Source organism: Natrix helvetica (genome assembly GCF_964273705.1).
Source record: "Natrix helvetica genome assembly, chromosome: 1".
In the NCBI taxonomy this organism is placed as follows: Eukaryota; Metazoa; Chordata; class Lepidosauria; order Squamata; family Natricidae; genus Natrix; species Natrix helvetica.
The window spans coordinates 269,565,547-269,591,174 of record NC_138548.1 but is presented as its reverse complement, the minus strand read 5'-3'; the positions used below and the strand labels follow the sequence as shown (position 1 = coordinate 269,591,174).

The following is a 25,628-nucleotide window of genomic DNA, read 5'->3' as shown; positions in this document are numbered from 1 at the left end:
GTATGTTTATTTGTTTAAGTGGAAATTATTTCCTTGACTCTAATACCCTTCATCTGTTCTTGCCTACAGCTTGGACGCAAAAGGAGTTTTGTCTGAACATTTGGTAATTCTTTCTTCTTGGTTCAGAAAGCAGGCAGTAGAAAAATTGTACCTCTACATTCTCATCATTTTGAAATGCTGTACATAATTGTTAGAACTACTAGTAGTAACAGTAATACCCAAGGTTGTCCAGTTTGCTTCCATGGCTGAGGGTAGTCTTAAACCTTGTTCCCTAAGTTCAGGTTCAAATTCTTTACTGCTATACTGCACTGGCTGTCTAAATCTAACAATAATGTAATGGTTAATGCACTGGACTAGAAATATAGAAACCCAAATTCTAGTGTTGCCTTAGGCATGGAAATCAACCGGGTCACTCAATCCCCCTCTCTCACTCCTAGAAAGAAAGCAATGGCCAACCACTCTGAAAGTGTAGGAAAAAAACCCACAAGGTTTTTTTTTTTTTTTGGCAAGGGTCAGAACTGATGTGAAGGTGTTACCCACCCACAAATACATAAATATACTTTATTATGGCATGCCTGAAACTAATTTTCTATTTATCTTTGTTGTCCCATCGTATACAAACTGCATAGAGAACTGAAAATTTATGTAGGCAAAATGCTATCCCCTGCCCCAAGGAGTTTACAAATTAATTTTAGCTGTGTGGCACAGAATTAGAAGCACTAGTATCCTCCAAATATCACACTTATAAGCCAGCGATTAGGAATTTGGCAATTGTAGTCGAGGGAATTCTGGACCTAAAAGAAAGCAAGAGAGATTTGAGAGCAAGAAGTATTAATACCACGTTACAATGCTTTAATTAGACTACACTTGGAATTCTGTATCCCGTTTTGGTCCCCACAATATAAAAAAGAAGTTGAGATTATAGAAAGAGTGCAGAGAAGAGCAACAAATATGTTTAGGAGCAGGGGGTGGGTTGCTAATTTTTTTACTACCGATTCAGGCGTGCTCCCACGCATGCATGCAATGCTTCATACAGGTGGACGGAGCCTCCCACCACCACTACTACCAGTTTGGCCAATCTGGGCTGAACCGGCAGCAACCCACCTCTGATTAGGAGACTGGAGGCAAAAACACAAGAACGGTTACAATGGGTATGTCTAGTCTAGTGAAAAGAAGGACTAGGGATGACATGATAGCAGTGTTCCAATATTTGAGGGGCTGCCACAAAGAAAAGGGAGTCCACCTATTCTCCAATCACCTGAAGGCAGGACAAGATGCAATGAATGGAAACTAAACTAGCCTACAGCTAAGGAGAAATTTCCTGACAGCACAATTAATCAGTAGAACAACTTGCCCTCAGAAGTTGTGAATGACCCAACACTGGAAGTTTTTAAGAATAGATTGGACAACCATTTGTCTGAAATGATATAGCGGGTTTCCTGCTTGAGTGGGGGGGGGGTTGGGCTAGAAGACCTCTAAGGTCTCTTCCAATTCTATTATTCTATTATTCATTTAAAGGTGCAGGAGACCAAGGGTTACCTGCAGTTTGAGGATCTTGGAAAAATAGAGGGATTATGAATAACATATTGAGGCATCAGAGGACAGAAAGATAAGGCAGGCAAAGCAAATATCCTGGTGTGGAAGTTGAAAGGCAGGAAAATTTAAACTACAGTGATTTCCAGGCAATGTACAGAATCTGCCTTAGAAGAGCCAAGCTTGTTTTCCCAAGGAAATGCTTTTGTTATGTGTATTGTGCATTATTCAGCAATCACACTGCAGTATTTTGTCACTGAAAATACACACTTAATTTCCCAAGAAAGCATTTTTTTTGTCGCAGTTGCCGGTACTTTGTGTGCTATTCAGTTCTGGGCGCTATTGGTTAATGCCGGTGACATGATTGGAGATGCACAGGCACAAAAGCCAGCCCCCTCCATCACTGAGTGGTGAATTGTGTCTTTTTTTTTTCTTTTCTTAATAGGCTTTTGAAGACTAAGCACTTCCGCTCTCTAGTTGAGGCGTATAGATCTCACCAAGGAATATGTGAGCTTATCTCATTTCCTGACTCACTTATGAGATTCAGTTATCATCTTCCACTTATAAGCTTCCAATATTTCCCATCATTTTCCCTCCCTTTTCCCCTTTACCACGCATTAAAAATTAACTTGTAAGGAGAAAAAGATGAACTAGCTGCACAAAAGCCATTGACTGGAATCTCTAGGATTGCCAGACTGAGAGTATTGTACATCCCGTGTGTCAGAGAAAGAGGGTTTCTGAGGCTTTCAACAGGCTGCCTTGTCCTCAGATGTCCTCAAAAAATTCCTCTTGATAACAAGGGTTTTTCTCCTTTTCTCTAATAGGATGGCATTATCATTGGCACTATACTCTCAAGAGCATGGTTTGGGAAGAACATTTGGTCATTTTGAGGGGCTTCCAGTAAATCTGCAGCAGAGATTACTGAGCAAACTTCAGGAGAAAAGAAACATAAAAGCTTATCCCTCAAGCAATTCTCTTGGGACTTTCTAAAACCAACAGCTTACTTTTGCCTTCTCTCTGTGTGACATACATACCCAGAGAGACATTTTTCGGAAGAATTCTCAAGTCTAGTTGAACTAACCTTAACAAATCAGTCCCTAACACCTGCTGTGTGAATCCCAGGAGAATTCAAGACCTCCTCAAGCAGACAATCCTCACACAAAATAAATTCTTGACCCGCTGCTTTTATTTTTCCAAGGAACAGCAATACATGTCAAAAGGCATTCCTCTCATCGAGTGTTCTTCCCAGCCTCAGTTTATGAAGGAGGGGTGGGGAATGTTTGTTCTTTGTCAAATGGCTTGGGAGGCTTTGAGCTAAACAAGAGTTTATTTACTATAGCCAAAATACATAAACTGTTTTCAGTGTTTGCTTCTTCCTTCCTCAGCTAACTTCCACCTCTGTTTTTTTCTGAGCTGTTCCTTGAAACAAAGGATTGGTTAGCTGCTCCTTTTCCTAGTAATGTCCTCATTAGTCACTTGTAGCAATCTGCTAAAGTCCTCCAACTATCATTGTGCCAAAATAATTGCAATGAGGGCAGGTTTTCTATCATTTCAGTAATGACTAGGTGATGCTATGATAAGCTGTAAGTCACTAGGGGAAATGGCTTTTGATGGACAGGAAATCAGTTTCACTAGAGGCAACATCTGAAGGAAGACATGATTAAGAGTATAATTATATTTGTATGTATTTGTGTGTATGGGTAAAGAGCAAATAGCAAAACAGTCAACAAAATAAATTGTAAGCTGGCTTTGGCTATACCCCCTCTTCTGCCACACTAATAAGCTGTATGTTTTACTTTCACCAGCAGTTCCTTTTCAACAAAACCCATACAACTCTGGTGGTCGTCCTACCATAATTCAATGCTATCGCTGTGGAGATACTTGTAAAGGCGAGGTGGTGCGTGTCCAGAACAATCACTTCCACATCAGATGTTTCACATGCCAGGGTAAGTGTTCATTGTTGCTCCAAGCTGAGACAGGATTGTAAACCTATTTAAAGTATAAGATGCCATTAGGTCCATTTAGTGAGCGAAGAGATGGTGCATTTATTTATTTATTTATTCATTCATTCAGCTCCTACAGCCACCCATCTTAATCAATTACTCCGAGTGACTTGCAATTAAAAAAATTATGCAGTTAAAACATTTTAACCCAAATGCCTGTCTTAGTCCTGAAAACTTGGTATTGTGATTAGAAAGAAGTACAGCTTAGTGCAGTGCTTCTCAATTATTTTCTGTCATGCCCCCCCTAGGAAGAAGAAAACATTTCGCGCGCCCCGCGTGACTGTAAATAGTATCATTTGTCTATAAAATTGTTATAAGTACACCTCTGCATAACACTGTATCCTTATTAACGTATAAGAGAATAAAAAAAGAAAGAAATGTGGATCAATTTACAACAAAGAATAGCTTTATTAACTGTAGCAGAAAAGATTTAAAGGAGCACAGGATTTAAAGGAACACAATATTAAACAAAACTTTAACCTGCAAAACAAAAATATATAAAATAATTTGAGCTGAGCCCCCCTTTACGGAGCCTCGCGCCCCCCCTGGGGGCCCCGCCCCACTATTTGAGAAGCACTGGCTTAGTGCAAACTAAATTTAATGTCCCTGAGCAGTTGCAGAATGCTGATAAACAAGTTCCTTTGACTACAATATCGGTCAGTGGGTGGAGTTGATAGAATATACAAATTTGAAAAGGAGGAATCTGGGTATAATTGGGATTGGGAAAAGTGAGGAAGTTCTTGCTTAAAACTGGAGGTGTGCATTTAAGCATGGTCTATTGCTCATTCCTAACATACCATACCAACAATGGTATTTTCATGAATTTACCTAGAGATTTTTAGTAGAAGTCTAAGGACCTTCACCAATGTATAATTTCAAAGATATTTTGGAGGAAGTCATGCCTGTTAATCTAATAAAAACTGTACTAAGAATCTTCCCCCCCCCCCTCATTGTAAGCTAAAATAACCAAGAGATGTCCTGTAATTTCTGATATCAATCTTGAAAAGACCTATCCAAGTTTGTTCCACCCTATAATAAACAAATCAAGGTGGGATTTCTTTGGGCTTCTTTCTATACATTTTCCTCTTTATCTATTTAATATTTTCTTCAAGTCCCCTATTAACAGCTTGTTCAATCTTTTCCTTATGTCCAAGGTCAGTTCTACATTTTCTCTGCCTCTTTCTCACATACACAGAGGACTTGTGTCTCTAAACATAAATGCAACTTCTAGCATCTCCAGACCACATGATGGTTGGGAGGGATACTAGAAATTGCAGTTCCCAAACATCTGCAAGACCTCAGGTTCCCCACGGCTTATTCTCCAACAGACAAATAGATCATTTCAAATAAATGTATATTTGTGTGTTGGTGCAGGCCATTGTATTGATTGATGATAGACAGAACTAGCACTAGCTAATGTGTGAAAAATTCACTATTTTGTTAAAGTAACAGAAGTGGTGAATTGGGAGAGGGATGAATCTCTTGTAATTCATGTTGTATAGTTTATAGATCTGGTTACTACCCCTTAGCACAGCTGTTTCAAATAAATGCAATAAGGAGCCCACTCACATCTGTTCTTGGTTTAATTTTTCGTCTTCTTTGCTTTACTCCTCCCACTCACCCTTCCATCAGTAGGGCAGGGACATAATTTAGTAATTCACAACATTCAGTTTTCAGCAGAAGGCAATTTAGTCTCCAAATAGGTTCAGGATCACATGTGGCAGTTGAAAACTATCCTAAATAACGGAAAACAGGTCAATGGGAAAGAATTCCAAAGATAGCCAAGACTTTTGTATGCAGTATCACATATGACTCCTGTCAGTCAAAGCTTCACAGCAGGAAAATGAGGACATGCACTACCGGTAGTACATGAAAAGCTAGATAAAAATCAAGCGTATCGGTTCTTAAAATATAAAATGGGCATGTACAGTAACAATTCACTTAAATAAACAAAGTAATGTCTATTTGGTCCTGCAGGCTGTTTTGGTATTTACTCTGAAAAAGGAACAAGGTGTTCTTAGTTATTAAGTAAATATACAGAAAAGGAAAAGCCTCATAGGAAAACAAAGGATTTTTTGTTCTCTTTTTTATTCATTATTTTATGCAATGTAAAAAATGTGAAATGAATTTTGGAATGAAACTCCTTCCACAGGGATAGTTTGAAAATGAATTCAACTTATTACACAAGGAATAGCTATTTAAAATACCAGCCAAATGTTGTTTAAAAGGGATATCAACCAAATATATATGATTTGAAGTGCCATTTTCATATACAAGTGGCACAGCACATTCTAAAAATGTTTCACAGGAATTGTTTTTGCATGGGGTTTTTAATGTAATAGTATAATATATCCAATTCATTTTCAGATTGCCCAAGGAATTCCGTCCAAACTTGGCTAGATGTTTTTGCAATTAAATTAAAATCAAGGGCAAAAATAGTCTTTCTGTGAGATTTCATAACATTTTCTCATATTTAAATCTTTAGGACAATCAGGAAGTTGTAGCTCATACATATTTTGTGTACACCTCTATCTCAAGGCAGAACTACCCAAAGAAATTCAGTTGAAGGTGGTTAGCTAGTTATTGTAGGCCATAATAGAACTCACATTAACTGCCTAGCCACCTACAAAGTCTCCATTCAGAAATCCCAGGATGTCCTGTCCTATAAATAGAAAGACACCTTCTTTTCCAGCATGTCATAACTCTTCCTCCTGCTGTTTGCTGACAAATGAGAAGAAGGTTCACAGCCAGTCTGCCAAACTAAGATTGTTTGACCTACTATATACATGAGCATACGTCTTTGACCTTTGTCACCACCTCTTTCTCCTGGGATCTTAAGAACCTTAATCTGGGGCTTCTATGTAATAGAAAGCCATTAGATTATCCCCACCTACCTGCCCAATGGATCTCACAAAACAAGATCATGCAATTGATTATTTGTAACACTGGGTTTTTTTGTATTGCCCAAGTTGTCCTCAGTGATCCAGAACAGCCACTGAAACTGAGATCTAATTGTATATTATCTTTCCAAACCACCAAAGAGGAGGTGCAAGTTGTTTAATTGTGATGAGAAAGGATGCATGCTGATGTAAACAAGATTTTAGATTAGAATTACAAAGCTAATGCAACGAACAATCTTGCATAGATCAAAAAATTAACCAAGTGTGAACAAATTCAATGCACTGGAACTTTTACATGCCAAACCCATGAAAAAAGTAGCTCCAAAGATCATTTGTTCATATATCAAACCATTTTAATCCCTTTTTAAGAAACAGCCTTCTGCAACACTTAAAAAGTGCATTACTAGCATTTTTTCCCCCAGTTGGTGTACTCAGCTTGGAAAGTAAATGTAATCTATTCAGAGAATCTTCCACAAATATTCAATAAACAAACCGTAGTAAATGAAGAGATCAACAGCAGTTTAAAGCTGCTAGAGAAACCCAGGTATGATTTTTTTTATGTTGCATACACATTCACAATAGCTTACCATTGATCTTAATCATAATTATGAGGGTAAAAAAGATACAGAGCGTATTTAATAAAAGAAGTCTTCCTTATTGCAGGTACATAGAATTATTATCACTGTTGTGGCATGATGGTGGCATATTACTTATTCAAATATATAGACACACCCATCTCCCAAAATCAGTCTTCTGTGGTTATGAGTGGGACTTTCATTGAGGCAATCTATTTCTGCAGTCATTTTTAAATAAAATGTCAGAGCCCAGAGAATCTAACTAGTAAACATTTTCTTCAACATCAAAGTCCACCCCACCCACATAGACTTAAACTCCACTGTACCCAGTGGTGGGTTTCAAATTTTTTTAGAACCTCTTCTATAGGTGTGCCCTGCTTTGAGGGAGTGGCTTGCTGGCCATGTGACCAGGTGGGAGTGGCTTGCCAGCCATGTGACTGGGTGGACGTGGCCAACTTGTAAAATATGGTGAAACTCACTTAACAATGCTCTTGCTTAGCAACCAAAAAGTTGGCTCAGAAATTCTGGCATTTGAAGCATGCAAGTCTTAAACCTGTCCAGTTACAAGACTCTTGCACCCCTAACCCTTTAGAAAAAAATCCCAGGGGTGTTAAAACTTGACAGCTTTAAGACTTGTGGACTTCAACTCCCAGAATTTCTCCTCCAGTCATGTTGGCTCAGGAACTCTGGCATTGAAGTGTGCAAGTCTTAAACCTGTCCAGTTACAAGACCCTTGCACCCCTAACCCTTTAGAAAAAACCTCAGGGGTGTTCAAACTTGACAGCTTTAAGACTTGTGGACTTCAACTCCCAGAAGTTCTCCTCTCGCTCTTCATCTTGATGATGTGCGGACAGGCGTGGGGAGGGAGTTGGAACCGGTTCTAAATGGCACGGTAGATTTGTGAAACCTCTTCTACAGAATAGGTTAGAACTGGCAGGAACCCACCCCTGACTCTACCTACTAGTGGAGCAGTGTTATCATACTATTTATCAGCCTGCAGGGAGAAAGATAGAACAATAGATTTTTTAAAAAGAATCAGCATGTCATATTGCAGCTGTATGAGTTCCTAGTCCATACTTTAGGCCAAGGACAATATCTGGATTGATTCATTGGGTTGCAAACCAGGGAAGTCTATACAAAACAACTTAGCTTAGCAGTACATGGATAATTTATATACGGGGGGGGGGGTTTCAAACAAATCTGGATGTTCTCATCTTCCTAGACTCTATTAGCTGTGCTGGCTTTCAGAACACCACAGGAAAAGTGTGTGTCTCCAGCCCCCTGGAGTTTGGTGCTGATTATGGAGTTTGGTCTTGATTATTCTGTTAGACAAAGACTTCAGCCTGTCTCCAGCTTCAAAAGAAACTTAGAACCACCAGGAGAGAACTTGGCAGCTTTCTTTATTTGCTTCCAAAGCCAAAGGAAATCCTTATTCCTTAATGGGAAATAAAGAGGATGCTTGGTGGAATGACGAAGTGATAGAGGCAACAGAAAAAAAAAGATTGAATGAATGAAGACTGCTGCAAAAAGTGAAAGTCAGAGATAGGCCTTGAAGAATAGGTATGAAGAGAAAATGTAGTTGCAATCAAAGAGGACAAGGAGGAAATAAGGATTTAAAGAGGCAAAGAAAATGCAGATTGGGTTTTTTAAAATATTTTTTAATCCCACCTTTATTATTTTTACAAATAACTCCAGACAGTGAACATATCCAATACACCTTGGGTGGAAACTAATCAAGGAGAGATGCAACTTAGAACTGAGGATAAATTTCCTGAAAGTTAGAACAATTAATCAGTGGAACAGCTTGCCTCCAGAGGTTGTGAATGCCCCAACACTGGAAGTCTTTAAGAAGATGTTGGATAGCTATTTGTCTGAAACGGTATAGGGTTTCCTGCCTAAGCAGGGGGTTGGACTAGAAGACCTCCAAGGTCCCTTCCAACTCTACTATTGTATTGCATTGTATTATTGTATTGTATTGTACCTTCCCCCTCCTATTTTCCCAAAACAACAACCCTGTAAGGTGGGTTGGGCTGAGAGAGAATGACTAGCTGAACGTCACCCAGCTGGCTTTCATGCCTAAGGCAAGACTAGAACTCACAGTCTCCTGGTTTCCAGCCTCATGCTTTAGCCACTAAATCAATTTGACTCTTGGTTGGAATTTAAATAATATTGTGGAAGTGATTGATGAAGGTAAACAGAGATCATCGGGCAGGATAAGTAGCATCAAAAATAAAAACACTGTAAATGATTTGGGATGAAAATGAAATAATACCGGAAGTATTTTAGAGGTACATATGAGAAAGGTAGTTCAGGGGTGGGCTGCTAAGGGTTCATCCGGGTTCGGGAGAACCCGTAGCTAACATTACGGCCGGTTTAGAGACTCTCCAAATTCCACCCCTGGCAGGCCCCACCCACCCACCCTTCCCCTCCCAGGAGTCTCCACATGGCCCGTTTTGGAAGTGCAGGGCCCACGCAGAGGCTCAGGAAGGGGGAAAACGGGCCTCCAAGAAAGCTACTGGAGCCTGGTGGAGGAGGTTTTGCCCTCCCAGAGGCTCGAGGAAAGCCTCTGGAGCCTGGGGAAGGCAAAAACGCCCCACTCCGCCTTAGTGCAGGAGGCCAATTAGGCCACGCCCACCATGACCACACCCGCCAGCAACTGGGCAGAAAACCTGTTGCTGAAATTTCTGAAGCCCACCCCTGAGGTAGTTGCATATTTTTTTAAAATGGGACTGAAACAAATGCTATTTAATGTTAAGGCCTGAGGAAAAAACAATGAAAAGAAAAACATAAATGCTGTGAAAATATTGAAAAATGATGGTTCTGCAGCCGTAGCTGAGATAACTGGGGAAATCTAGGATACGAATAGACCTCGATTTGTAATGTAATGGCAGTTGGGACCTGGATTGCCATTGCTAAGCAACGCAGCCATAGAGCACAATGTCATGTGTTAGATCTGGGCAACGAGAGAACAGACTGCGGACACGAAGTGACTTAACAGCTCTTTATTAGTAGTAGTAGTGATCCAGCTTACTCTGTGGTCGGAGGTTTCCCCTTTTATAGGGATCGGGTACGCCCCTCGACCAATCAGAACGATACCTGTTTCCCGCTGTAGCAGCGGACCAGAGAGGAGACTTCCTACGATATATGCTAATATCTAACACCCCTCCCCTCTTAGACGGAACATTGCGGTTGGTTATGTAGTCCTTGAGGTATGTTGGAGTTTGCCTTACTCGAGTGGAGCGTCGCAGTTCAGGTTGGTCAGGAGTAGTTGCAGGATCAGTTGCTTTCTTTGCTTCGAGTTCTGATGTTTTCAGACTTTCGTTGCTTGGGCATTCGGGGGTCTGCTCGCTTACGTTGCTTGGGGGTTGTTCTGTTTCACGCTCGACCTCTTGCTCTGTCCTGGGCTCGCAGGTGTCGTAGTTCTCTGTGTTGGGCCTCTCGAGTGGCTGACTTTGCATTGGTAGGTAGCTCTCGTCCTCGGCTCGTAGGTCTGAGTGCGCCAGGCGACCCCGAAGTTGATCGATGTGCCTCTTCCAATTCCGCCCATCTTCCAGTTCTAACAGATACGATCATGGACCCGTGATGCCAATGACCGTTGCCGGCATCCACAATGTTCCCCCTGCATAGTTGTGGGCGTATACCGAATCCCCTATGCTGAAACTCCGAATTTTGCTTGTGGAGTCTGGGGGTGCTGTGGCAGAGTAGTTGGGGTGAAGACGGTCCAGGTGAGACCGTAGACGGCGGCCCATGAGCATTTCAGCGGGGCTCCTTCCCGTCGTTGCACTGGGGGTAATGTGCTGAATGAGGAGGTAATGGTCTATGCGTGTTTGCCAATCACCTGGACCCATCCTAGCGAGGGCCTCTTTTGCGGATCGCACCATTCTCTCTGCCTGTCCGTTTGATGCCGGATGGAATGGCGCGACGAGGGCATGCCGAATTCCCTGACCTGCTAAAAACATTTCGAAATGCATGGCCGCGAATTGGGGCCGGTTATCGGAGACCAGGAGGTCGGGCAGGCCATGAGTGGCGAAAAGTCGCCGTAGAACCTTAATGACTGCCTCTGCCGTGGTTGAAGTCATTAGGACTACTTCTAGCCATTTGGAATATGCATCCACAACTATAAGGAAAGTCTGACCTTGAACTGGCCCTGCGAAGTCGATGTGTATTCTCGACCAGGGTGCTTTCGGCTTTTCCCATTCCGTGGCGGGCGCTTCCGGGGGTGCTGGTCTCGATTCTTGGCATGGATCGCAAGTGGCCACCCACTCCTCTATCTCTTTGTCCATGTTTGGCCACCAAACGTAACTTCTCGCTAAAGCCTTCATCCTAACGATCCCCGGATGCCCAACATGTAATGCATCTAACACATTTTTACGTAAAGCATAAGGAATAACAACTCGATCCCCCCACAATAAACAACCTTGTAACACTGAGAGTTCGTCCCGTTTTGACCAAAACACTTTGAATTCTGGGCCCACGTTTCCCTTCGGCCACCCCCTCCAAACCCAAGTTTGAACTTGCTTTATTAAACTGTCTTTAGAGGAGAACCTTGCAACGTCGCAGGAAGAAACCGGTCCAGAGTCCAAACAGTCAATGAGCAACACCGGTACTTCGGGAGTGGGGTCTGGCAAAAGGTCCGGTAGTGGGCAACGGCTGAGTGCGTCTGCGTGTTCTAGAGTGGAGCCCGGTCGATGAATTAACTTGTAGGAGTACGCAGCCAGGAAAACAGTCCACCTGGTCATGCGTGGAGAGAGGGAGACCGGGGTGGGGCGGTTTCCCGCCAAAAGTCCCAACAGCGGTTTGTGATCAGTAATTAGTTCAAAATCGCGGCCGTAGAGGTATTCATGGAAACGTTTTACTCCAGCTACAGCAGCTAACGCTTCCCTGTCCATCTGGCTGTAGTTCCTCTCGGCCGATGAAAGAGTTCTAGAGTAGAAAGCGATGGGTGCTTCTTTTCCGACTGGCATCCTGTGGCTAAGGACTGCGCCGACTCCAAAGGGTGATGCGTCGCAGGTCAATACTAGCGGTAGTGTCTGGCTGTATTGGACTAACAGCGAGTCAGTGGTGAGCAGGCGCTTTACCCCGGCAAAAGCTGCTGCTTCGGATCGTCCCCATCTCCATGGTGCGTTTCGCTGGCGTAGTCGATGTAGCGGCTCAGCAACGGTCGCCTTCTGTCTCAGAAAAACGCTGTAGAAGTTAAGTAGTCCGAGGAAGGCCTGCAGCTCGGTCTGGTTACGTGGTGTGGGGGCGTCCTGGATCGCCTTAATTTTCTTTGAAGTGGGGTGTATTCCCTGGCCATCGATTCTATATCCCAGGAATTCTACGCTAGGCACGTTAATTTGGCATTTTTCTTTTTTAAGGCGGAGACCCTTCTCTCTGATTCTGGCCAAAACAGTTCTGACTCTTTTATTTAATTGCTCCTCATTTGCAGCGGACACCAAGATGTCGTCGAAATAGGGGACGACTCCCGGTATCCCTTGCAAAAGCCGTTCCATGACGCTCTGGAACAAACCTGGAGCAATGCTCACACCGAATTGCAGCCGGTTGCATTTGAATGCCCCTCTATGCGTCACTATAGTTTGGGCCTCCGCTGTGGTGCTGTCCACGGGCAATTGCTGGTAAGCTTGTGCCATGTCTAACTTTGCAAATATCTTTCCTGGCCCCAACGAGTGCAATAAGTGCTGAACTACTGGCACAGGATATGCGCTTTGTTGTAGTGCGACATTAATTGTGCATTTATAGTCCGCGCAGATGCAGACTGACCCATCTGGCTTAACTGGGGTCACAATGGGCGTTTCCCAGCGCGCGTGATCCACCGGCTCAAGGATTCCTTGTTCCACTAGCTTATCTATTTCCTTATCTATTTTTGGGCGGAGTGCAAAAGGCACTCGTCTCGGTTTAAGTCGGATTGGCGCCACTTTGGGGTCTAAGTTGAATGAGATTGGTTTACCCACATACTTACCAAGACCGGGGCTGAACACATCCTCGAACTCCTTAAAGATCTGCTCAGCGCTGCTGTTCTCCATGCTGTTGATCCCGGTGACTTCCAGCCCCAAGGCTTCAAACCAATCTAGTCCTAGAAGGTTCTGTAATGGTGCGGTGGCGACGGTCACGGGCAGCTGGGCTACGATGTCCTTAAAACGGATCTGGAATGTGCCCTGGCCCACGATGGGGACTTGGTTCCCCTGGTAGTCTTGCAGCAGGATGTCTGGAACACGTAGTTGGCTCTTTTTGAGGCTAGGGATAGCCTGTTTCATGGATGCCCATGAAATGATCGTCAGGGACGATCCTGTGTCAACTTCTAGCTCGCAAGGTGAGCCCTCCAAGAGGACTGTGACTTTCAGCTTTTTTGGCCGCTTGGTGCGGACCTGACTTATCGTGGTGAGATACGTTCGCAACTCCTCTCTCTGGGTCAACTCTATCTCAGCATCTGTATCCTAAAAATACTCTCGTTGAGCGTCTTGATAGAACGCTCTTTCAGCTCTTTGTGTGTAATCTCTCTGGGGATACGCCCGCTCAGCTCTTTGGGAATTTTCTCTCTGGGTAAACACATGTGGATTTCTCTCTGGGCGCCCTTTTTGATTTCGCCAAGCCCCTGGGTTGGGCTTCTGTAGGTGGTACATGGGTGGCTGCCTTGAGGCAGGGACTTCGCTCCGGCACACTTGTGCGATGTGCCCAAGTTTGTTGCAGTGCGAACAAACAACGTTCCTGAACCTACAGGTAGACCGGGGGTGATTCCCTCCGCAGCTTGCGCAGGGCGGCAAACGGAATCCGGGTCTCCCCCCAGGTCTCACGTGACTGCTCTTCATCAGGTGACTTTCCTCGAGCTTGGGATCCTCGAAATCTGGAATGGTGTCCTCGTAGTGGACTCTGGTGTGTCTTGGCGCTGGCTGGCCTGTGTTGAATCTGCGTTGAATTGTCTCCGCTGATCTGTCTGCTGCTTCTGAAGCTCTTGCCTCGTCGAGTACAATCTGTAGGCTTAAATTGGTTTTGGCTAACAGCCGTTTTTGTAGGGAAATGTCTCTCAGCCCGCTATTGAGTCGATCCATAATCTGCTCATCCAGGTCTCTGAATCCACAATGTGTGGCTGCTTTTCGTAGAGCTGCAACGTACTGGTTGATAGATTCTCCCACCTTCTGGTTCCTCGTGTTGAATGCTTGGTGGCAAACATGGCGGGAAGGTTTTGGCGCGTAATGAGTTTGTAGAGCCTGTTGCAACGCCGTCCATGATACTGCCTGTATTGGAGTAGGCGCGGGGAGGTCTCTGGCCGTGTAGAAGACTTCTTTTTCGCAGTAGCCGAGGAAGATGTTTTTCTTCTGGGCGTCGGTGATCCCCGTGTATTCGTTCGCTTCGAGAAAACACTCGAAACGAATCATGAAGGCTTCCCATTCGTCGTTTGCTGGGTCGAATGGAGCAGGGGGAGTGTGCATTGCCATCTTCTCTCGTTTGAATTTGCCGCGCTGTGGTGACCTGAGATGGCTGCCGGAATTTCTGCCGAATTCCTAGGCTGGATCAAATCCGGAGATTCTGGAGGTAGCGTTCTTCGTCCTATCTGTCTCTCGATCCCACCCTCGTCGCCAATGTTAGATCTGGGCAACGAGAGAACAGACTGAAGTGACTTAACAGCTCTTTATTAGTAGTAGTAGTGATCCAGCTTACTCTGTGGTCGGAGGTTTCCCCTTTTATAGGGATCGGGTACGCCCCTCGACCAATCAGAACGATACCTGTTTCCCGCTGTAGCAGCGGACCAGAGAGGAGACTTCCTACGATATATGCTAATATCTAACATCATGTGACCATATCGTTTGGCAATGGCAGTCTCAGCAGTCTTAGTTGCTGTTGTAAAACCCCAAGATGCACAGGTCATGAAATGAGTCCCAGCCAGGTGAGGAGCCTGAGAGGGCTGCAAGGGTTGGGTAAGGCCAGTGCAGTCTAGATATGTTAGATCGGGTAATGGAAAGGCACACTCAGGCTAAAGGCAACAACAGCTCTTTATTGTAACAGAACAAGTATGTACAATCCAGGGAAGGTTGAGTTTGACAGTAGCCCTTTTATAGGGAGCTGTCAGACCCTTCAACCAATGAGATTAAACCTCTGTTCCCGCCGGAACAGAGGACCTTGGTGGAAACAATTATAATTGTAGCTAGTATCTAACAAGATACAATTAAGGGGCTGGGAAGACAATTGCAGGCCGCTTGCAAGTCAGGAGAGGCTAGGGGAGGATTTGAGAAGGTCAGTGCAGGCCCTGTGTGGGTGAGGTGATGATGGGGCTACAGGCGGAAGAAAAAGCAAGAGTGACTTATTGGAATGACTTGCACCTTGACTGCTGGCTTCCCTTTACCTGTGATAAGCCAGCACTGTCTGCAACCTTATAATTGCAAGCCGAGGATCTGAGCATTTGGATTGCAATCACATGACCATGGAGTTGCTAAAAGCCAGAGCTTCTAGATTCGGTCATACATCCATTTTTTTCCAGCCGTAATTGTAATGGTCACTGAATGAATGGACATAAGCCAAGTACTATGTAGGAATGTGGTCTCATTATGGAATGGCCGCTCACAACAGGCGTATGTGTGTGTATTTATGCCTGACAATAGAAGGGATGTCATTATTGTTCTCTGACACAAAGGAAGCAGTAACAAAAATGAATTACAGGGAATTAGTTTGTTTAGCACACCTGGAAATTGTTTATCAGAATTCTAATCAAAAGAGCTCAAAAGGGAAGTAGCAAAGCTTTTTGTTCCTTAGCAGAAGGAGAAGTGCATGAACGTGGGAATGTACAAATATTGATTTACAGAACATCTCTGATAACGTGAGATGAATGTGAAAAATGAAAGTACCTGCATGTAAGAATGCACTTCTATCAAATTTGTTGTATGGAAATCAGTATTGCGTATATCAGGAGAAACATAAAAACAAATAGAATGCAATGGCAGTTGTGTGGCAAAATGCAAGAAGAGAAGACTGAAGAATTAATACGGGATTGTGTACCAACAAAATATATGGGGGTGTTTTGGTCAGTGAGGATCAGATTGTGCATTATGTATATTAAAGATGACTGAATGGATTGAAAGGAATGAGAAGATTGGGAAAGTTGTAGTTGGATGAAGGTGATCAGATCATCGAAAGGACAGAGGTGAAAAATGCAAAGAACTTAAGGCAAGGTAAAAAGCAGCATGTAGGTGTGGGATGAAAATGAATGAACTCTGTTTTTTTAAATTAAATTCAGCATTGGTCATGTTCCCGTTATTCCTTTATCTTGGTCCCATTCATCTTTTTAACCTTCCCAGGAAAACATACTTGAAAAATAAATGTAGTCTTCCCTCTTCCACTCCAAACTTTTTCAGGAACTTATCCCAGTTTGGGTTTTCCAAATCTCATGGGAGTAAAATTTCCCAATGTATGCTCACTGGGAACTGGATATATTGGAGAATACCGAATGACATCGGCAAATTGAGGCAAGTTTGCCTGTGTGACTGAAAAATGGCAAAGTACTTCAAAAACTACTTCTCAAACTGAGAAAAGAGAGAGACTCAAAGAAGATACTACAGTTAATGGATGATCAAGGGTAAACCTGTTATGGGAATGAAGAGAAGAAAAAAATTATACAAGATTACTAATGTAAACTATATGAGCATGAGAATACAGAAGAGGCAAGAGTGAAACAATACTTACAGGAAGCCAATTTACACCAGATACCCAAAGAAACTGTAACAATGCCAGAAGGCAAAATAACTATGATAGAGCTAACCAAAGCACTTAAAAAACAAAAGAACGGGAAGGCCCCAGGCCTGGATGGGCTACCAGCAGAATTTTATAAGACCCAGACTATCAGACTATCTGTCTTTCAGTGGGCCATGGCATGTGAGTGTAGTAATTGAGCCATTTCTTCACTGCTTTGCCAGTTTGTTTCTTTCCATTGCCTCACTGGGGAATTATAGGCCAAGGTCTCTCAAAAGACAAGAACCCTACTCGATGTATTTCTCACTAGTTGCCATTAAAGATCCAATATACCAGTGGCTCCTCTGCTAGCCTACTCAGCCTCTCAACCTGTCTGCTTGTAGTCAATCAAAAAGGGCACATCTTGCTGCCGTCGTGCACCAAGGCTCACAAACAATTCCCCAGGTCAGGCTTTCTCTCAACAGAAATTTCCCTTCATAACATCTCCCCCACCCCAAACCTTGCCTTATTTTCACTGCACGGTGCTAACCACACACCGGTGGTATTTTAGAAGGCCACAAGAAGTATCTTGCCCTCCTAGAGTCTATAGGGGGCAGAGATGGGGGATGAGAAGATACTGCTTGGTAAAGGGCAGGGTAGGTTGGCAGAACGAAGGAAGAAAGTTTAGCCTCACTATTCAATAATTTTTTTCACTCAGGTGACTTGGAGTCTGTCATTGCAAAGAAACTGAAAACTGGTTCAGGCACTTGTATCTACTAGTGATTTGTACATCAGAGAACACTGGTGCACTTTTAACACACCAGATAGACCTTTCACATAGGGAGTTCATCAGTGTGCTCAGATCACACTGCCCACTGTCAGTCATCCAGAGTGGGCAGTGAGACTACCAAAGCAGCCTTGTACCAACGTAATAATTCTGGGTTGCTTCCTGCCCAACTTGTTTTCAAAAGATTGTTTTCCACTGTCTCCTACACATAAGCACTCATTAGACACACCCTCACTTTAGGAAAGCATTGCATAATGTGATCACGCACACATGGGTACACACACACACACACACACACTGTGGCCCTTGACAACCACAGCAAATATGTACATGAAAAAGTCAATAAACCAAAACAGAGAGCAGAAAATGTAATTTGGATAGCAAAGATGGAACTGACAGACCAGGAGGCAGAAACTGGCTGAAGGCATGCTGGAGCAGAAAAGCTTTCAAGCTTGATCAGGGAGATTGTCATCAGGGAGAAGCCAAAGGATTTCCTGAGGCAGGGCCTGCCAAAGCCGCGCACGGAAAGACCCTCTCACATACCAGCACCAATCAAGCCTCAGGTGTCAGCGATGGGATAAAAAACAGGTGGCTGCTTCAGATAATCCCGCTTCAGGCTGCTTTATCTAATATTTAGATACTAGAGAGCCGGAATAGGCTGAGTTGAAAGGAGGTGATTCCGCAGATACATTTAAGCCATTTCAATTTGCAAAATGAATGGCCAAGTACATTGAGTTGAGATTAGAAATGACCTGGAAGCCAGCGGTCATAGATATAAGAATGAAGTCAGCTTTGACAGACTGGCTGATGGGAATTCCTAAGCATGGCTGGTCCTCCTGTATTTGGTCTTCTTCAGAAGTGATGTTTTAGGTGCTACAACACTGAAGATTTTAAAGAAGAGATTGGACAACTGTTCATCTGAAATGGTACAGGGTCTCCTGCTTGAGCAGGGGTTTAGATTGAAAGACCTCCCTTCTGTTGTTATGATTTATGGAAGAAACACAACTTTTATATTTAGGAAAAAGCAATGGAGCTGTTGCCAATAAAAATACTATACAAAATGTGGAGCCATTCACCATGGCTATGCAGGGTGGGCAGAGTTTAGCTCCTAGATGTCCCAGAGGTGCTTTTTCAAGAGACAACTGAACTTTCTTGTTTTTTTCTTTTGAAGACATTTCATTTTTCATCCAAGAAGCTTCTTTGGCTCTAACAGGATAGTTGGGAATGGAAGGATTTATATTCCTCGCAGACAGCTGGTCATTTGCATCCTTTTAGAGGATCCTTGAAGCACTTGGAGTTTATCTGTGTCCTCAGGGTCACCTGAGTAGTGCTCCTGGTTCCTGTAGTCTGCAATTTTTTTCCCCTCTGGAAATCCTTTCCTACTCCCACACCATTCAAAGAGTGTCCATCCCAAATTGTACAGCTAAAAGTCCCCTCCAAAAGGATGCAGATGACCAGCTGACTGCAAGGAATATAAATCCTTCCATTCCCCACTATCTTGTCAGAGCTGAAGAAACTTCTTGGATGAGAAGCGAAACGTCTTCAAAAGAAAAAAAGAAAGAAAGTTCCATTACCTCTTGAAAAAGCGCCTTTGGGACAACCACGACCTGTATGACCCAGAGACCCCATCCTTATGATGGCACCTCAAGAAGCATCTGTTTGTTTGTTTGTTTGTTTTAAGAGAAAGGTGCCTATTTGGAGAGATGAAAGGACTGACTTTCCTGTCTTTGCATGTACTTTCCCCTCTCTAGTGTGTGGCTGTGATCTAGCTCAGTCTGGCTTCTTCTTTAAAAATGGGGAATACATCTGCACCCACGACTACCAGCAGCTCTATGGCACCCGCTGTGACAGCTGCCAGGACTTCATCACTGGAGAGGTTATCTCAGCCTTGGGCCGGACTTACCATCCCAAGTGCTTTGTGTGCAGCATGTGCAGGTGAGTCAACTATCTAACAGCAATGTGTGAACCCCTCAGGAGTGACAATGGTGAGCAGAATCCCCTTTGGGGAAAGTTGCAGTACTTGTGTAAAACCACAGATTGCATTATGGCTTTGTTGCAATTCAGTAGGCTGGTAGTCCTTGACTTACGGCCGCCCTTGAGCCCAAAATTTCCATCGCTAAGTGAGACATTTGTTAAGTGAGCTTTGCCCTGTTTTATGACCTTTCTTGCTACAGTTGTTAAGTGAACCATCGCAGTTGATAAGTTAGAAAGCCACTTTCTAACTTAAGTGAATTTGGCTTCCCCCATTTGCTTGTCAGAAGGTCGCACAAGAGGGTCACATGACTTGGAACCCTGCAACAGTGAGCAATTGCCAAGTGTCTGAATTTTGATCACATGATTATGGGGATGCTGCAAAGGTTGTAACTGAGAAAAACAGTCATAATTCATATTTTTCACTGCCATTGTAACTCTGAACTGTCACTAAACAGTCCTTGACTGTTGTAAGTCAAGGACTATCTGTACATTGCCTCTGCATTTTATCTGCATTTGATCAGGCAAGGGGGAGGGTAGGATTGTCAAAAGTGATTTTTGTAGTTTGGGAAAAACAGAATCTAGATTGGAATATCGTATCAGCTGATGCCAAGGTTTGATCTCAATCCAGCAGTTGCAAGAGAAGCTTAGCCTAAACCCTTAGAATTTACTCCTTATTTGGCAGATCTTCTCCTGAAATTAGGTGGCTGCCTAAATGTATTTTCTTTCTAGCCTTATGTGCTGCTCTGGAATTCAACATCAGCGGGTGTTTTGTTTCCTTTTCTTTTATCTTATTTGCCAAATAATTTATCCTGCACATAAAAATCTTGCCTTTTCAGCAACTGGTCAAAAAGCTGATATTACCAACATGGCAATGAAAGATCTCGAAGAAGAAAAACAAGTGCAAAAATTCAATCCTGGGCTACATATATTCTCTGTTACTGCAAGAATTGCAGGTAGTCCCCAACTTACAACCATTTGGATAGTGACCGTTTGAAGTTACAACGGCACTAGAAAAAGTGCCTTATGACCATTTTCTTGCACTTACAACCATTGCCCCCAACGCCACGTGATCAAAATTTGGACACTTGGCAAGTGGCATATATTCATGACAATTGCAATGTCCTGGGGTGATCAGCTTTTTTGATCTTCTGACAAACAAAGCCCAGGGGGAAACCAGGTTCACTTAACAACTGCAATATTTCACTTAACAACTGTGGTTTTTTTAAAAAGTTGCAAATTGGTACAAAATTCACTGAGCAACTGTCTCGCTTAACAACATAAAATTTTGGCTCTATTGTGGTCATAAGTCAAGGACTATCTGTACTTTCTTCTGGTCACCTGTATCTTCTAAAACTTGACATCAGCAGCTTCTGCTTATACTGAGTGAGAGAGAGAGGAAGCATGTGCGTTGTCTCAAAAAATGCTTTCCAAAATATGTGATGCTATCCTAAGCACCACGGTAAAAGCCGTGGCAGTGCAGCAGTTAGAACAGCCGTGGTAGTGCAATGGTTAGAGCAGCCATGATGGTGCAGTAGTTAGAATGTAGTATTGCAGACTAATTCTGATGACTGCCAGAAGTTTGATCTTGACCTGCTCAAGATTGATTCAACCTTCCATCCTCCCAAGGTCAGTAAAATGAGGACCCAGATTGTTGGGGTCTGACTCTGTAAACCACTTAGAAAGGGCCATAAAGCATTATGGAGCAGTGTATAAGTGTAAGTGCTATTGCTATTCTTCATATGATATCTTTCCATGTGTTAGCTTTGAACTGCCATGTTCCTTCACCAGCAATGATACTAGTGAAAGCTCCACTGAAAGATGAAGCAGCTATATATGAAAGAAATTCTAGGCAGAGGCCTCTATAAAATGTATAGATTGTTTAGAAGTGAAACTAATGGCAGGAAAATTCCATTTAGCCTAATTATTTCCCCAAATTTGATCCTGTGTCAGCAACAAAGACTCAAATATGGTGTTTGAATATTGTTTCTAACTGGTTTGATACTTAAATATTGAGATAGAAATGCAACTGATAATTAAAAAGCAAAACAAAGTAAATCACAATGGCAAAGGAGGGGGAATATGATGAAAAGCTTCCACCATCCTGTCTTTCTGCCCTAGTCTAATTAAATTGCCTCCCTGGAAAAAAAATGTTGCTTTGCTTTTTTCAATCCCCATTGCAAGTTAAATCTTTAATGTAAAAAAAGGTATTAGAAAGCATAAAGACATGAAGAACATATAACAGCCCTTGTCGTCAATGGTACCTCCCATACAGTTCTGTAGGTTCTTATAGCAGTTGTCTGATTGCAGCTGTCTTTACTGGCAGTGGAGGCAGTTGCTAGGGAAGGGAGCACCAAATTGCAAACTGAATTGTTGTAAAAAAAAAGTGATTTCTGCAGAGGCTGCTGGGAAGAAGTCTGCATCTTCCTAACAAAAGTCGTGGTGTACATTTGTCATTTCTCTAAAGGAAGAGAGAATCACCAATAAAATGCATGTTCCCAATTTGCAGACAATAACTTTACACAGAGAGAACAAGATGGATATAATTAGGCAGGAACTGGTTCCATAAGTTATGATTATGTGGCATTAATGAGATGAAGAAAGTGTGAAGCAAGTGTAGGGCTAATTCTGATTGTAGTGGAGATCTAATGATTAATTGGAGTTTCAATTGGATGTCCCTGCAAGAGGAAGGGTGATTAGCGCTCTCTCAAGGGAGTGGTGAAAATGTTGTGACCTATGAATGATTCTAGGTTTCAGAAATCCTCTGGCAAGGCAGGTCTATTACTGTGTCTTTTTAATGTTTGTCTTGTATTAGAGAAACATTAGAATTAAGAAAAAGTATCAGTGAATGACAGGAAAAGGTAGCCTTAAATTAACCCCAGTAGCTTTTCGTGTCTACGCCTACAAACTGATGCCATTACCGATGCCGTATTTTGTCAGCACACTAAGCTGAAGTTTCTTTGTTGTGGAATCTGTACCACGCTTTCTGTAGCAACCAAGGTTGTTTTCCACTTAGCCTAAATGGCATTATGAGTCCAGCATCAATCACTAACCATCAAGGTAGGGTGATACCAGTGTGGGAAGTAAGCATGTTATTATTATTATTGACGTTATCCATACCATTTGTTTCTTTCAAACATTACCAGGAAATAGCTGGTAAGTTAATTCCCAAGTTGCCCCAGTATTGAATGGCAATAGTAACAAACCACAATAGAGTGTAAGTATAGGATAAGAGGAATGCTGAGCAAGGTAGAGGTACATTTACAAATTGAGTAAAGTGGCTATGATGCTCAGATTAGATTTCTCAGAGGATTGAGCAAAGGTGAGCTGTTTGGCAAGTCTGATGTCAATCACTTTCCAAAAGATTTTTTTCTTCACAACCTGGGCGTATACAAAAGGAGTGATCAGGGTGATCAGGGTGTGTGCATATATATATGTTTTCGTAGGTTTTCACGGGTGTAGGTATGCTGGTCTTGTTGTATTCGGGTCTTTTCCTATGTAAGATCTTACACGGGAAAAGACCCGAATACAACAAGACCAGCATATATACACTGATCACTTGTTGCGGTGGGTTAAAGGCTAAGAATTGGTACTTAATGCTCAGGTTGTAATTTAGCTCTTTCTATTGAAGTTCCCTCGTGTAAACTTTATGGGAGGGGGATTGTTGTTTCTACCAATAGAAACTGATCACCTATTTGATCCCATGCTTTAAAACTGGCGTGTAGTAAAGTGTTAGCCTTATTCTTTTGCATGGAAAATTAATACATTGAAATAAATCTATTCTTCTCAGCTTTGGTGTTCAAGGTGTTTTATAAACAACCTTACATCTAGAGTAGGGGGTCCCCAATTGCTTCAGCTGATTGATCCCTTCATGAAATTTCATATTGTCCATCATCTCCCAAACATTTATTATATAAAAATAAATAAATACTACTTTAACTAACAGTAGCACAAATAGTAGCAACGACCACCCTTTAAATATTCCCTTCAATCCCTGAGAAACCCTGATCTAAATGAAATACAAAATCCTTCTCTTAATTCTAATGAACTATCCTTTGCAACTAGCTACTGTAAATACCCTCCACTCTGGGTTAATTTCTCCAATTATCTGTCTTTAAGGAGGGGAGTAATTAGTTTGCATTTCTCAATTCAAACTTAAGTTCATCTTTTCTGCCACTATAATGAATTAAGAGTAGTGGCTCTTCCTTCAAAAACCTAGATTACAATATTAACTCCATTCATTTAAGCTCATAGAGAAGATAGTTATCCTCTTACTAGTGTTTAACTAATTTAAAGTCAAGTATAGTTAAAGTATGCCAATCAATACTAATTGTTCTGAGTTGATGTGTTTAAGAATAATCATATTTTAGGAGTTCTCAAGGTTTTTCTTAGGGTTCAGATAGCTTTTGTAGTATTTTCCTTGTTTAATCATATGGGGGGGAGAGAGTCAATACTATTTCTTAACTATAATAAAGCAAGCATTTGTCTTTACATTTTACAGGAAATAAGTTGATCATTTAACCAAGCACCTTTCCTGGTAGATATGGACACCTGTGCCTATGTGCACATGTCTTATATTCCAGCCCATTCCATCTCGTGTATCTCCTTTTGTATACATGCACACTTGAGTGCACATAAATAATAGCTGTTGCTAGTTCTTGCAATATCTGCTTATCTGGGTGAAAAGAAAACTCTTGTATTTTGAAGTATACCACTGTCTGCATTATATTCTTCAACTGCCTGGGAGAGGGTTGCCAGTTCTTTAACCATGATATTTGATGTCAAACAGTCAGTTCTGCAGGTTTGCCTCAACTATCATCATGTCTGCAATAAAATCAGTGTTCTATCACAACTTCTTTTTCTAAGACAAGATAGGGATGTGAGGAAAGCACTGAAACCATCAATGTGTTGAAGAAAAACAGAGCAAAATAAGGGGAAAGATGGAAAAGAGACCAGTGGGTATTGAAATTGCAGAACTGCCTGCTCTCAGGTATATCTGTCTGTCCCTCTGTTAAACACTGTCATCTTATTGGATTTAGGAAGTGTCCCTTTTCAGTGGCTGCTCCTATTGTCTGGAGTGATCTCTGTGCAATATACTACTGGTTTGCTTTTAGAAAAGCAATGAAGTCCTGACCTGGAGTCCTCTTTTGGTTATTTTAATTGTTTCATTTGGCTTGCTGTTTTATATACGGTATTGGGTTTTTTTTAACAATTTGGGGTTGTTTTCTGCTAAAATTTTATTTCTGCTGTATACTTCTCAGAATCAAGTGATTGAATAACATTATAAATACTTGAAACAATCAACCAAACAAATATTTGCATTGCATGAGGTTTCAGTTAAATTTCCTGGACATTAAGGAAACTGCAGTTTGGGCACACTCCATTAAAAAATGACAGCTGCTTACAGAGGGTCCTTCCCCACTGCTTAGTAGAATGAACCAAGAAAAAATCTCTCTGTGGATATGAAATTTGCTATCCTACTGCTCTTCCTTATCCTTGATTGTTTCTGTTCTATTTCTCTTCCCAGTACCTGCCTATTGTCTGGTTTCCCTCCAAGTTAATGAGTGACAAAGCCTAACAATTTCCATTCCTTTGTCAGAACTGTCAGAATAAGGGAAATAATACTGTACAGCTATGCATGCTTTTGGCCTGTCTTACTACAAGGACAAGATGAGGACACCATCATAGGAATAAGGCGATGATGATGATGATGATGATGATGATGATGAGGAGGAGGAGGAGGAGGAGGAGGAGGAGGAGGAGGAGGAGGAGGAGGAGGAGGAGGAGATAAGCAGCAAGAAAAAAAATCACAAACTTGCAAATTGATGTTGAGCGACTGTGGAAAAAAATCGTATGTTCTCCTGATTGTAATTGGAGCCCTTGGAGCAACGGCTACCTCGCTATTTGGAAATTCTAAATTTATCAGACTTGAACATTCTGATTCTACAAAAAACCACTTATACAGCTCATATCCTCTGATGTTACCTTAACAGTTCCTAGGTCCTTGGTTAGCACTCCAGCTGTTGAGCTACCAACCAGACCCAAAGGCTGTGAATCTCACCAAAGATTAACCAATAATAATAATAAAAAATACATATTGCCAGGACATATTTGTACCTTAGTTAGCTATAAGTGAAAAGCCCAAAGCTGCAATGACTAGATGTCTTTGGATCAAGACCTTCATCAGCTAAAGAAACATGAA

General features: G+C 42.3%; 1 protein-coding gene across 3 annotated transcripts in view; it reads left to right on the top strand.

The window, feature by feature from the left end:
• The window catches only part of ABLIM3 (actin binding LIM protein family member 3), a 183,373-nt gene that overhangs the window by 88,765 nt on the left and 68,980 nt on the right, over positions 1-25,628 (top strand). For 2 of the 3 annotated variants that reach the window (XM_081937106.1, XM_081937105.1), the window contains exons 2-3: positions 3,339-3,479; positions 19,207-19,390. In XM_081937106.1, coding sequence (XP_081793232.1) covers positions 3,339-3,479; positions 19,207-19,390 — 325 coding nt within the window. The remainder of the gene's footprint in view (positions 1-3,338; positions 3,480-19,206; positions 19,391-25,628) is intronic. The other variant, XM_081937104.1, reaches the window with a different exon arrangement.